At 33.3% G+C, this 13,124-nt stretch overlaps 4 protein-coding genes across 4 annotated transcripts; 2 read left to right on the top strand and 2 right to left on the bottom strand.

Annotated features, from left to right (window-relative positions):
- Positions 1 to 128: 128 nt before the first annotated feature.
- Positions 129 to 950, top strand: RO3G_09783 (uncharacterized protein; the record flags this gene model as incomplete). The annotated part of the gene is made up of 1 exon (XM_067664368.1): positions 129 to 950. The coding sequence occupies one exon, from the start codon at positions 129 to 131 to the stop codon at positions 948 to 950; it is 822 nt and encodes a 273-aa protein (XP_067520469.1).
- An 829-nt stretch (positions 951 to 1,779) lies between these two features.
- On the bottom strand, positions 1,780 to 2,088 carry RO3G_09784 (uncharacterized protein; the record flags this gene model as incomplete). The annotated part of the gene is made up of 1 exon (XM_067664369.1): positions 1,780 to 2,088. The coding sequence occupies one exon, from the start codon at positions 2,086 to 2,088 to the stop codon at positions 1,780 to 1,782; it is 309 nt and encodes a 102-aa protein (XP_067520470.1).
- A 5,082-nt stretch (positions 2,089 to 7,170) lies between these two features.
- RO3G_09785 (uncharacterized protein) lies at positions 7,171 to 8,897 on the top strand (the record flags this gene model as incomplete). The annotated part of the gene is made up of 5 exons (XM_067664370.1): positions 7,171 to 7,215; positions 7,525 to 7,731; positions 7,794 to 8,279; positions 8,348 to 8,414; positions 8,509 to 8,897. 5 exons carry the CDS (start codon positions 7,171 to 7,173, stop codon positions 8,895 to 8,897), a joined length of 1,194 nt encoding a protein of 397 aa, XP_067520471.1.
- A 2,845-nt stretch (positions 8,898 to 11,742) lies between these two features.
- On the bottom strand, positions 11,743 to 12,352 carry RO3G_09786 (uncharacterized protein; the record flags this gene model as incomplete). Its single annotated transcript, XM_067664371.1, has 2 exons — positions 11,743 to 12,264; positions 12,326 to 12,352. 2 exons carry the CDS (start codon positions 12,350 to 12,352, stop codon positions 11,743 to 11,745), a joined length of 549 nt encoding a protein of 182 aa, XP_067520472.1.
- Between the last annotated feature and the right edge of the window lie 772 nt (positions 12,353 to 13,124).

The raw sequence follows: 13,124 nt of genomic DNA on the forward strand, positions 1-13,124 counted from the left end.
CTGAAATGGCGTGTCGTTTAAACGTAGTAGATATCAAAATAATTTAAACCCCAGCATGTGACTTGACTAAAAGTGGAGGTTTAAGCTTAATCGCGTCTGCCAAAGAAACAGTTTTTCTTTTCTCTTTAATGTCCTTTCAACGCCTTTTCTTTAGATCTTGCCGTGCATCCCGTTTGTCTGTGCCAACAAAGGCCTTGTTCAATCTTCAAAATGTTCAAAATGCTCGCTACACAACACAAAAAAATGTATCATCAGTAGCACAGTCAAGAACTCTTCGTATTCATCCTTTACCTGCAGCACTCATTAGTTTCGGCCTGATATGTCTTGGTGTTGGCCTATATGATCATCTTACATCTGATATTCAGAAATTCCCAGTCTCTGTTCGCCAACCACTTTTGAAAGCGCTTTATTATCAACAAAACCAAGATTTTACCCTGGCACTTAAATATTTCAGTGAGGCGTTCGCCGAAGCGCTTCAGTCACCCGAACTTGAAAAAAATGGTGCACCTTTGACAGGGATCCTTGTTCAACTGGGTGCATTACAAGAACACGTAGGAAAACTACCAGAAGCTCGACGTAGCTTAACTCTTGCCCTGCGTCATCTCCTGGGACTAGAGAACGAAGGCATGAAAAAGACAGCTAATGATGCAATCTTTCAAGTGGATCTTAATAGCCTTTCAACTCTTGAGCAAAAGAAAGTAGTAGGTATAGCTCAAAAATTAGGGGATATCACATCAGCAATGAAAATGGACGAGGAAGCAGAGAGATGGTATGAGTGGTCTGTAGAACATCTATTAAAGGTCTCATCCAAATCAGATTCAGAATACGGTGACATGAATGAAATTATCTTTGATGGGGAGCACATGCCTAGATGGCTGACACAGACAAATATTGGAACTGCACTCGAGACATTTGGTGCCTATTACGCGTCAAGGAACAAATCAGAGTAAGCTAATATTAATTTTTATGTTTTTTATGTTGACCTTCAACATCAATTAATCTTCTTTCTTTTTAAAACAAATAGCTTAGCAATTGATCTTTATATGCGTGCACTTACTTTGATAGGATTAAACTCTTGTCAGTCAGCGGTATTGATGAACAATTTAGCTGAATCTTATGCAAAGTTAGGCAAATATGAAGATGCTAAATTGTGGGGGCAAAAAGGTCTGGACCTTGCTCAGAACCCAAACACAAAAAAGATGAACAAAGATGGCAATGTTTGTGACCAGGCGTGCGGTACCTTACTTTTCAACATGGGCATGTTATTCGAGGTAAATATTTGAGTATTTCTTGGAATTATAAAAATATACGCAAAATAACATGAATGCATCTTTTCTTAGCAAACAAAAGATCAATCAAAAGCCATTCAATTTTATCAAAGCGCTCGACAACATGGACGCGATTTTAAGCAAGCAGATTGTATAAAAGAAGCAGATCGCGCGTTGAGACGTATAGAGTTCGAGATTCAACGAGACCATGCCCGATTGTAGAAGCCTAAGCATGTTTTGTTTATGTAAATAAATTCATATAAAGAGCAGCATATTTGTTCAAATTTTAAAGTGTATTTTTCTGCAAGCAATCAAAATTACAAGCGCATAATGAGAGCACATCTTTAATTGAAGTCCATGTGAAAATATTCAACGATGCAAACAGTATTTTTAAAGAAAGAACAATCATACAACCTGTCATAAACAAAGATATCTATGCTTTTTACTGTACGTTTTTTATTATTATTATTAATTTCGCATATATTGACCTATTTGTCAGGTTTGACGAGGTTTAAGAAATAAAGATCTTATACTTAGTTTCAAGTCGCTTGGAAAAAAAGGCTATATCCTCGCTATCGACTTGATTCAAGAAGTTCACAATAGATGGCTCATGAACCATGTCAACCTCATCCAAATAAGGTGAGATCAAGTAGGGTTTGTCTGTTTCAGGAGACTCGTTTTTATGAAATTTAGCTTGTGAAAGCAAGTGATGATCCAATTTTCTAGAGTCATTAAACATGCAATCATTAATCGGTATTTGAGCAGGAGCAACGCCAAGGTCAAAACCAGTGATAAAAGGTGAATAATATTTTTCTGTCATTTGAAGAAAAAGCTCGCGATGTGATGTAGTAGGTGATTCAGTAGAAGATACAGTGCTACAACTACCATTATTGCTAAGCGAAGGAGAATATTCGTACTGCTCTGTTGGGCTGGCCCAGGTCTGTTTCGGTATTACGATGATGGGTCCTGTTTTTGAAGTAGTAGCATCAGCAGTGTATGCAAGGTTATTTGTGTTTATGAGCTTTCCAAAGCGCTCAACATTTTCGGAGGAGGAGAATGAACAAGAAAAAGTCTTGGTAGGAGTGACAGTAGGCGGAAAGGATTGGTATCTTTTTTTTTCACGCTTTTTGGAGATGTGAGTCCATTCTGTACCGTCATCTTGATTATTATCATTTGCTGGGCTTTTATTATGTTTTCTTGTATTGTTCAAGGATGGAATATAATGCTTTTTTGATTCTTTAGAAGAAATTGCTGAAAATTGGCGAACATTACATGGACGTTTGGACTCATTTATTTTGTTGTTACTTTCGCGTTTTTCGGCGTTAACTGTTCTTGGTTTACTGACCTCAGCTAGGGAAGCTGAGATAGTAAAAATTAGCAAGATCTGCCTTGAGTAATGCTGAATAAATGATAGTGTGCTCTAAGAAAAAAGAAATTACAGTTAGTTTGTCTTTTTCAGTGAATTTTATGCAACCCCTTTCTATTCCTTTCTTTTGTCCCGCCTCCTTGATTCGGAAATTCTCCTTTCCTATTGTAACCTCTCCTCTTTTATATCTCTTAATTAATTTGAATATACCTTTGAAACATAATAAGTAATGATAAAAAAAGCAAGCGGAGCAAACAAGATGAAATTTTTGTGCAAGTCAATACTAAAGAGAACGAGCAAGTTTTGAAACGCTGTTGGTAGCAAAAGGATATGTTGGAATATTAATGTGTAAATAAAAATAATGTTTTTTAAATAATAAGATAGCTTATAATGCATAAGAAAAATAAAAAGGAAAAGAAAAGAAAGAAAGGATACATTCTAAAGAATCACATATTTATGGCCCACAATTAAGATTTGAAGTGCAATTTCATAAAGTTAGTACCATTTATAGTTTTTTGTGTAATTGTGTGTAAACAATAAAAAAAGGGGGAGGGAGAAAGTGCACATATCCTTACCTTTTTGTTGCTGTATATGTGTTTAAACGTATTTTTATTGTAAACACATTCACTATAAAAAATTCCTTCAAAAAAAGTCGTACCTGATAAAGGAAGTTGATTTCGAAAATATCTATTATTTTTTTACAAAAGCTAGTTTGCAGCATATTTTTTATTAATAAATATATAATTTCAAATATCCAAGCAGAGTAATTCATCAGTGCCTAATAGATCTAAAAGAAAGAAAAAAGTAAGCTCTTTTTGTTCCTCTCTCCTTTTTAAAGTTTATCCCTTTTTTCTGTTGTATGTTTTGATACCTGAAAGCTCCTGATTTGTAATTATACTGAAGCTATCTTGACTGTGAATATTAGCTAGGGTTCTTGTATTGTCTTCATAATCATGGTACTGGAACCAAGTAGTAATGAAATCGTTTTCCTGCTCTGTATTGAATGAAAGGTTCTTCAGAACATTACTAGGATTAATTTGAAGTAAAGGATTATCGTTTTTATTTGGGCTTTCTTCTTTGGTATATGAAATGCTGGTATCTACTACGGCATCGATATTATTTATGCTGTGATCTAATTTCTTTTCTGGTGCCCTGACGCTAATTGTTTGTTGATAAGAACTGAAAATTTTTTCGTAAATAAGCAAATCGTGCGGTCTGTTTGATTGAATAAGACCTTCAAGTAAGTTATATGTAACGCGAATCATATTATCCTTTAATCGTTGACTAATTTGCTCAATATTCTCCTCACATTCACTCTTATTCTTATTCATTAATGGCATACATATAGAAAAATTGTCATCTTCCTGTTCCTTGTGAGCAGTCGCTTCATCCTTCTTTTTCTCTTTCTTTTCATTCCTATCTTGGTACTTCCTTTCTAACATTATTTCTTTCTTGTCTTTATCAGTTACGCTTTCCTTTGTTGGTTTATTTTGTCTGAATGAGATTTGCTTGGATTTTCTTTTTTTGTTATTGGTTACAAATTCCGTTGATTTTCTTTTTTGTCCACGATTGATACAAACAATATTATTGTTGATATCATTCATACTGCTATTTGTCTGTAATGATTTAAAGATGTCACTTTTTGAAGGGTGTATATTTTCTTTGCCTCGATCTCCTCTACCAACAGTACACCTAATAAATTCTTTATTTAATATATATTATACATAGAACTGTTTTTTTGTATAAAAACCTTACACTTTTTTCAACTTTTTGGTACGCTCACGCTTTTTATTATCTGATAGTACCATAAAGAAAAATAAAAATAAACTATAAATGTATGTGTGAAGGAAAGAAGGAAAAAGATGAATCCTTTTTATTTTTAGTTTTTCCAAGAAAAAATGGAATTGAATTCAGAAAACAATCCCAGCGTATGTCAACAAAAGAAAGGTAAATTAAACGTCCCTCAAGTTTGCATTTACAGGTTTTTTTTAAATTAGTTCGCTTATTTCTTAAAAATAAGTCGCTCATAAAAATTTACAACTTTTCATGTTGGTACCTAAAAATCAATTTATTCATTTTTACAACACTCCAAGAAAATTTAGAGTGATGGATTCATCCTTTATAGTCGAACCGTTTCACTTTTTTGATTGATAAAATAATACTCCCTATTAATGTATCAATAGCTTTAGACGCATGATGCTTAATACTAGACATCACTTTAGACCAAAATCCTTCAATTGGATTCAGAAAGAGGAACAAGAAGGAGTATATATTTATTTTTATCCTCTTTCGTCAATAGATTTCTTATACTTGAGAAAGTATGAATGGGTGAGTTATTCGTTATTAAACAATACCTTTTTATTCTGTACTTATCTAATACATCCATTACATTTGACATTAATACAACACAATACTCGATACCAGCTCTCTCTCTTTTTTTTTTTTTTTTTTTTGATAGATACTAGCTGTGATCTTTCAATGAAATATCAACAACACTTACTTCAAAAATGGTAAAACTAACTCCTCTTGCTTTTGGGACTACTATCTTTACTGGAATGCCTTTGATAGATCGACCAAAGCTTCTTATTCTATAATGGTTAAACCTAGCCTTGTCAATGAAAAACACAATTTTGGCGAAATCCAGACCAGTCTTTAATTCCCTTTCAGAAACCTTCTGCCCTTTTGATATCAAGTACTTACTCTGATATTCTTGCCGCAGACAGTTCTTTTACTTTTTTTAATGACATACACAGCGGTTGTTGATCAAATGTTTATGAGACGAATAAGTATAGATGATACGACCACTAAATTACTTACAGAGATTTAATTCAATATCCTCAAGATCGGCTGTAAGATGCTCTCATACTATTTTAGATTTATACTTCTCCTTTATGTTCGCATTTTTTGTTTCTAAAAACTGTCATTGTATCTCAGTTCAATATCTTCAGTAATAATCGCTAGATGAGGGACGTTTAGTAGGCATTTTAAATTGCCATGATGAAGAAGAAGCAAGTGGACAGGAAATGATGACAGTAGACGCATGTATGGATACAGTGGCGGTGGAAGCTTAAGACAACCGATCAAAGTAGGAATCGTTTTGTTGTGGTCGGTTGGTTTCAGCCTTGACTGCAGCGAGTTCTGCTTGTAACCGCTTTAGAATAGGCATGTTCAGGTCTGGTGTTGTGAATACTTTTCCAAATAACACAAAAACCTATAGAAAGTGATGAAAAACAGAGAAACCCGCTGTTTCATACATTTAAACATTTACTTCATTTAAAAATAAAATTAAACCCCAAATAGGTGCATGATAATTTAGTTTTCATCGTTTTCGCCTGGTCAGATCAAAAGAAAATGAGTGGAAGCTAAAGGCCCTTTCGGAATCAAGAGTAAAAATGTTTGGGAAGAAAGAACGGTTAAAAGTGTAAGAGACACTAGCTTGAGACATTAGGAAGCCAATCGAAGAGTCTTTTCCCAAGATAAGGTAGCAGACATTGTTTCATACACTTGCATCGCTTTTGATCCTTATTCTCTTTTATGAGTCTTAATCAACATTAAAATGATCATCCATAAAAAAAGAGGAAATTTTTCTGTTACCTCATATCAAATAGCATTTTAATCAATCCCAATGGCACAAAATTTTGAAAATAGTACTATGGCTGCGTTATTCACAGTTAGGTGACATCCACTGTGTACGTTCTTTTAAGGTCCTCAAATACAAATCCTTGCAATACAATCTTTTACAAAGGCAATCAAATCCCCAATTTAAGTTACTTGCTCTTTGCCGTCGTTCTCTGTCCTTGGATCCTATTTTTTGGCTACCCATGATTTATTCTGAATACAGCAGGTGTATCCATTTGAGAGTTGGTTGGCCACCAGACGGCCAACCAAAGCCCTGTCCCAAGCATCCTGACTGCTCTCTTTCCAAGATACATGTTATTCGATGTCTCGATATGCATCAAAGGTTACAAATGACGACTACTATTGGAAATCCTTTGTCTTTTCTTTTGAACTTATTATCTACTCTCAAACCACACTCCTTTCAATCTGTTTCCTCTTAGTTTCTCTGCTGGCCCACCATGTGTCAGATTCTTTTTGAGTTCGATCGCCTTCATCATCGAAAATTACGTCTCTCTCATCTCCACTCTTTCCCGTAAAACGAACCTTAAATTGGTTACCTCAGAATTCACATTGGTGTTTATTACACGTCTTTCCCTCCTTTTTTATTTTTCTGTTGCTTTTTATATCCTTGAACCCAAAGGATGTTTTTTTTTTTTTTTTTTTTTTTTTACTCATTTGCACTCTTTTTTGATCTGACTTGGGCAATTAAGTGTATTAAAAGCAACACGCGCTCGCTTATGTCTTTTTTTTTGAATTGGTAAATAAAAATTTATGTTTATTAGTAATAAAATTAATAGTTTAACTATAATTGGTTATGTTACTTTATTACTTCTTTTGTAATGATCTGGTTGCTTTTTTTTTTTTTTTGTTACATCCGTCGTAGTATAATTTTCTTTTTCTCTCTTCTGTTGACATTCCATGCTTGTACAATTTCAAGAAGGAAGTAGCGAAGACTTGTGGAATGTAAGTTATAAGCAAGAAATTTTTTAGAAAGAAAACAATAATAAAAACAATAAACAAGTATAGCTCTGACGACTTGTGGCGTTCAGATACGATATTGCGACGTAGTGACTCCTCAACTTTGGATAATATTGATGAAAGAATACCATTACTACAAAGAATAATCTTACCGACCTCGTCTAGAGTTGGGAAATGGACAGAATCATTTGTCAAAAGGACATGTATATTAAATATACTTCCAGTTGTCATTGTGAGGACCCTGAGTTTATCACGGGGAGAAAAAATAACCTTAAATAACAAATACTAATACAGGTTCTTATCTGGTGCTCTATGCCTATTCCTTTTGATGACTGTTCAGCAATTCCTTGTGATTACATAGATTATCTCTATCCAACAAGTGCTAAAAATGGAAGTCCTCGCCATATAAATTTTTGGTTTTATTTGTTTTGGTATTTTGGAACATTTAATGCATTGGCTTTGTTCCTTATTACAAAAGTGTTTAGTATATATGCTCTCAACGTAAACTAGAAAAGAAAAGAAAAGATTAATGCAACAACTAATAATATTAACATTCTATATAGTGGTATCCAAAACATCTAGGTGCCATCCTTACATTTATTTTATTTTGGTTAATTAGCCAAGCTATTGGCATTGCTTTTTATTATATATCACCCATAAGAGATATTTCTGTTGTTTGGATCTGCTTGACTTTCTTTACAATGTCACTACCTGTAATCACTGCTTTTTCAATTATTCGCCAAAAACGAATGGATCAAAAATCAAGATATCTGGTTGCAGTAGGCAGTGCTGACCAAGGGATGCAATATATCCGGTGGCTACCAACAAACTTACCTAATACAAAGGAGCCTGCATCTTACAGAAGATTTTTATGGTTTTGTATAGCACTTAGCGTTGCCCTCTTTGCACTTGTTGGAGGAGCAATATATGCATACATTTTTCTATCCACTTTGCCTCATACTTCATTAGATGCGATTGTCTATGTTTACAGTTGGGTTGGTGCTATCTATGTTATGGACGCTCTTACTGATTGGATCCTTTACCGCAAGGTTAGGTCCCATCCACTTGCAAGTATATTTAAGCTGTATTTCTTTATGATTTACTTTATCTTCTATAGAAACTTATTTGCCAGATTACGGTCAGTCGATCAATTTGCAATTGTACAATTGGCATCGTTTCTATGGGTCTGTATATACTATCCATTTGTGATGACTTCTCAAGTTCACCACTTACTGGTGCGTTTTATCGGCATTACGCTTACTTATGATGAATATAAAGCAAAGATTGCCCGTTCCTTTTATCTTCGTAATCTAGCAGAAAATACGTCCATGCTTGGATTTTTGTGCTGGTTCAATATTCTGCATTTTGGTCCTAATAGAGCTGCTTATCCTTATTTCTACATGGATGACAAAGATGGAAGTCCCTATAATCATAATCGAACCTTCATTGCAGCCTTGATCATATGGACAACCGAGTTGACAAGTTCTTACATTACCCGATTTACTTTTAAAAAAGCATTCAAGCATTCTGTGACAAACCAAGCTGTTCAAGAGTTTAAGAAATACCCTGAGATGATTGTAGGTTTTGTTTTGGTTATGCTACATGTACTTCAAAACATTCTATTTGCGCTCATCAAACTAGAATTCAGTAATCAGAATATACCGTGAAAATAGTCTATTTCTACAATATCTCCTATTACCCTGTATAATTTTACTTCTTTAAAATGAAGGTTTTTAAATCTCTTCTCGTATTAAACTAAACTATACATTATTTTCCATACCCTTCTTTAATAAAATAGAGAACAACGTATAAATATACAACTAGGAACAACTTGGATTAAACTACAAAAAAGCAGCAAAAACGAAAAGTGACCGGTCCGAATAACTCTTGTCCGGTCTCCATATATTGTAATACTTTTGCTGTTTGCCTTTACATCACAGTTGCTACTATATTTGTCATGTTTAGGTTCGCTATACGGTAAAGTGATAGCAGAAACTAATTAATAGAAGACTGTAGGAGAATATTAATATATAATAATAATAATATCAACAATAACATTTGCTCTTGACTTCAATTGCTTGAACGTGCAAAAATATACTCGGCATCCAAATTAATTTTAGCAGGAAGAAAGCCTTTTTTTATTACTTTGCTTTTTGAGACTGATCTTTATCTCATTTTAAGTTAAAGAGAAAACTATTCTAATTGAATGCAGGTATTTATATCTTATTGAGTGAGTGGCTTGATATCTTCTGCTATAAGCTTTCTTCTAATCTTCAGGTACTTTAGCAAGTGTTATTTCTAATTATGATTATGAAACCTTTTAATTTGTTCTTTTGTATGTCTGTCATAGATTATCTTTTATTCTGGGAATTCCTCACTGATTTGAATAACGTTATTTTACGCGTTATTTCAATTATATGAAAGATTAGCAATATTCCTGACATTGGATTGGATTTTGTTATTTTAGTTGATATTTCTTTTTATCAAAGAACCATCATGAATACAATACATATTATAAAAGAATATGTTTAATTAGAATTGATTATATGATCTTATTTAAATCAATTTGTACTTTATTATATTTTAACTATGATCTTGTATTAAGACTTATATTTGCCAATGTCAATTACAATCAGTTACTGTTCTACAACACTTGTATCGTTCGAACAAATTTGGCTTCTTCCTTTACTATAACACGCATCCCACGAAAATTTTCCTGGTTCTTGCCGTTACTTGGTTGTAAAATAAAGATTTGCAGTCAATAATCTTTCAATAGGGGGTAATCGTCCCAGCTTCATCGTCTTTAACCAATTTGATTTTTTTTTCTTGCCCGTATACTCGAAGCCATCTTCAGCATATCGCTTGATTTTTTCAAGAATGACATAATCTTTTTAAGTTCATCTGCGCATTTTGAAATTTTTTGAAATTGGTTATTTGTATTTTCCATTATATCCATCATATGATTATAATTTTCCTCTTCCTTTGTTGAGCATGGTTCAAATAATCTTGCAGTGATTTGGTGTATACGCCTTAACTCAGGATCTTCATTTTTTTCAATACCAAATAAACTTTTCTTTTGGCTGCAAAGGAAGTATGTTAATGCAACCACTGGCATCATAGTTTTTCCGCTCATCACATTTGCTGAGATACTTTCGAGGGAGTAAAATCGACAGGGTTTAGCCCAAAGGTAATTTTTGCAGGTGTAGTATGACTTGTCCTGTGATCAATTAAAACTGTCTTCTACAAAAGCCTTGGATGAGAATCCTTGAATCACAAAGACCAACACAACTGGTTCCAATTTTGTTACATCATGTATATTTACTTGAAAACAAGTGAAATGAGATTATTCAGGAACTGAAGTGAGTTCAAAATCAATTTTAGTATTGTGCTTGAGCAATATAAATATTGTATATTTTATTCTTTTTCTACTATGGGGGGTGCTGTGTCGATTAAAATCTAACTATTATCTAATTATGAGCAAGGACAAAGAACAAAATTGTTGGCAATTGATTGCTAAAGTTGCGGAAGAACTTGGAAAGCTTGAAGAGTATGGTGCTGATGTCTCAGAGTGTAGAAGGCTGCATACATCATTAATTTTAGGATTATGCAAAGAAAATAAGTTGGCTGAAACAAAAGAGGAGTTTCTTGAGGGGTTCAATAGTTATTATTCTCCATTTCCAAGATTATTCAAATGGTTTAAAAGACAGGAATAAATTATGTAAATACAGTAGCAAAATACAATAATCTATATATAATGAAATATAATAAATAATATAAAAATATAAATGTTACATATGGTTAATATTATAAATGAGTCAGAGAATATGTAATAAATAATATTATGTATTCGGCATAGGACAACACTAGTTTCAAACCGCTCAGCAAAAACAGAAAAAAAGATGGCTAATTTGATGAAAATGATGTGTTTTCCGTGAATTGTGCACATCATGGGATTCCAATAAAACTGCATAGCATTTACAATGGAGAAGGGTATATATTGAAATAATCTCAAATTGGTAGACTTCTTATACTCGTAATAGAACCGAATATGCTTTGGCGTTGATAAAGTATGCCATTAAGAATAACGTGATTGACAAGCTCTATATCATGTATGACATAGCTTGTAATCGCCATGGTCATATTAGGGTAAAATAACATAAAACTGTAGAGGGTGAATTCGTCGCTCCTAATAGCTCTTTTCCAAATGCATGGACATGGAGAAATTATAAATATTATAACAATAAATCTGATTTTTATTACAGTACAACTGCCATTGGATTTCATTTTTTCTTGGACTGATAACAAAAAAATTTGTGTCACTTTATAAAAAGTTGAATGGCAATAAAAATATTTGAAGACACTATAAAGATCTCATAAAACCACTTTGAACGAATTAAAAATTACAAAATATGCGTCTAATTATTATCCGTTTATTAATTAGTAATTTCTATTTTGAAGAGGCAAACAGATATTTGCTATACAAGCGATTTTTGTTTTACTCTTTATGCATTATTATACATTGGAATTTTCACCAAGTACTTTCATCATTGTTTTCTCACTAATTTCACATTTCTCGGATAAATTATTTACACAATAGAGAGACCCATTGATATAATCAGAGTCATCAAAGGCTTTGTATAAAAATGATGTGTTTTTGTCTTTAGTTTCATCTATGGAATCACTTGAATCTTGTGCCAAAGTCTCATCTGAGGAGCTAGAAGACAAGGAGTTTGAAGATAAACTGGTTGCCATGATTAGACTGAGGCGGTTGTCATTTACATTATGGTTGTCGGAAATAGTTGCATATACAAGATCATCTTCATGGTCACATACTTGATTAAGAGTAGAGATATTCTGAACAGGGCTGAGAAATAGGGGTTTTACATTATATTGCTGTGATTTTTGAGTAGTGAAATACGCATCATCAGCTTCTGGTAAGTAGCCATTCTGTCTAATGAGTAGAGAAAGTTCAAATAGCTTGAAACCATTGTAAACATCCACAATGTCCTCTGATTTCACCAGTGTGCGATACTTCTAAATATATATTAGTATTAAGCATTAGAATGCATGTTTAAAGATGTATTATAAAGCTTACCAACAACCTTAAAAGCTGTCTTTCCATAAGATTGATCTCAGATACAGTGAAATGAATTGCATGTTTACTCCAATATGAATTTTTTGGGCATACATCGTTAAATATCTTTGACGCTAAGATCAGGCTAGCCAAAAACACTCTGTAACAAGTACAAGGCATTCCCCTCGCTGTTGGAGGTAGCTTTTCTGTCATCTTAGTTAATAACACCAGTGATCCAAGTAAAATACCAGCTTTTACATTAGACTGTTTCACAACATATGTAATAAAATCTAACAAGAGCGGTAGCTTATGATAAAGCTCGCTAGAGGTAGTATATATTACAGAATTTTTGCTACTGCCACGTTCATGTCGATAACATGGAACTGCCGTTGCTGCTCGATCAGTAACATATAATAACAAATTCGATGTAACTGGCTTTCTGTTAACATTGCCTATTTCTTTTAATACATTGTCTTCCATATCACCCATCAAATTGTCCTAAATGTAAATCAATCTATACAAGAGAAAGCGGGCTGCAACTTAGACGCAATAAAACGTTGTGTATTTATAGTGATTAGCTCGTTCTGAGACCGGTCTTTTTATTTTGTTTCATAAGCAGGGTATCATAATCTTTTACTTCAAAAATAATGATTGGTCTTCAATAAAGTTACAACTGTACATATCTAGTATCTTTTTAGTGCATATTTAAATATTTTTGTTTCTCTTCGCCCATCTAAGTCCACAGGCGTTACATAGACTACATTTAAATCAGGTGAGCTTATTTCACTCATGGTTTATTGAATCTTACGTTTTTGCTCCA

The sequence above is a fragment of the Rhizopus delemar genome, genomic scaffold (assembly GCF_000149305.1).
Source record: "Rhizopus delemar RA 99-880 supercont3.7 genomic scaffold, whole genome shotgun sequence".
Classification (NCBI taxonomy): domain Eukaryota; kingdom Fungi; phylum Mucoromycota; class Mucoromycetes; order Mucorales; family Rhizopodaceae; genus Rhizopus; species Rhizopus delemar.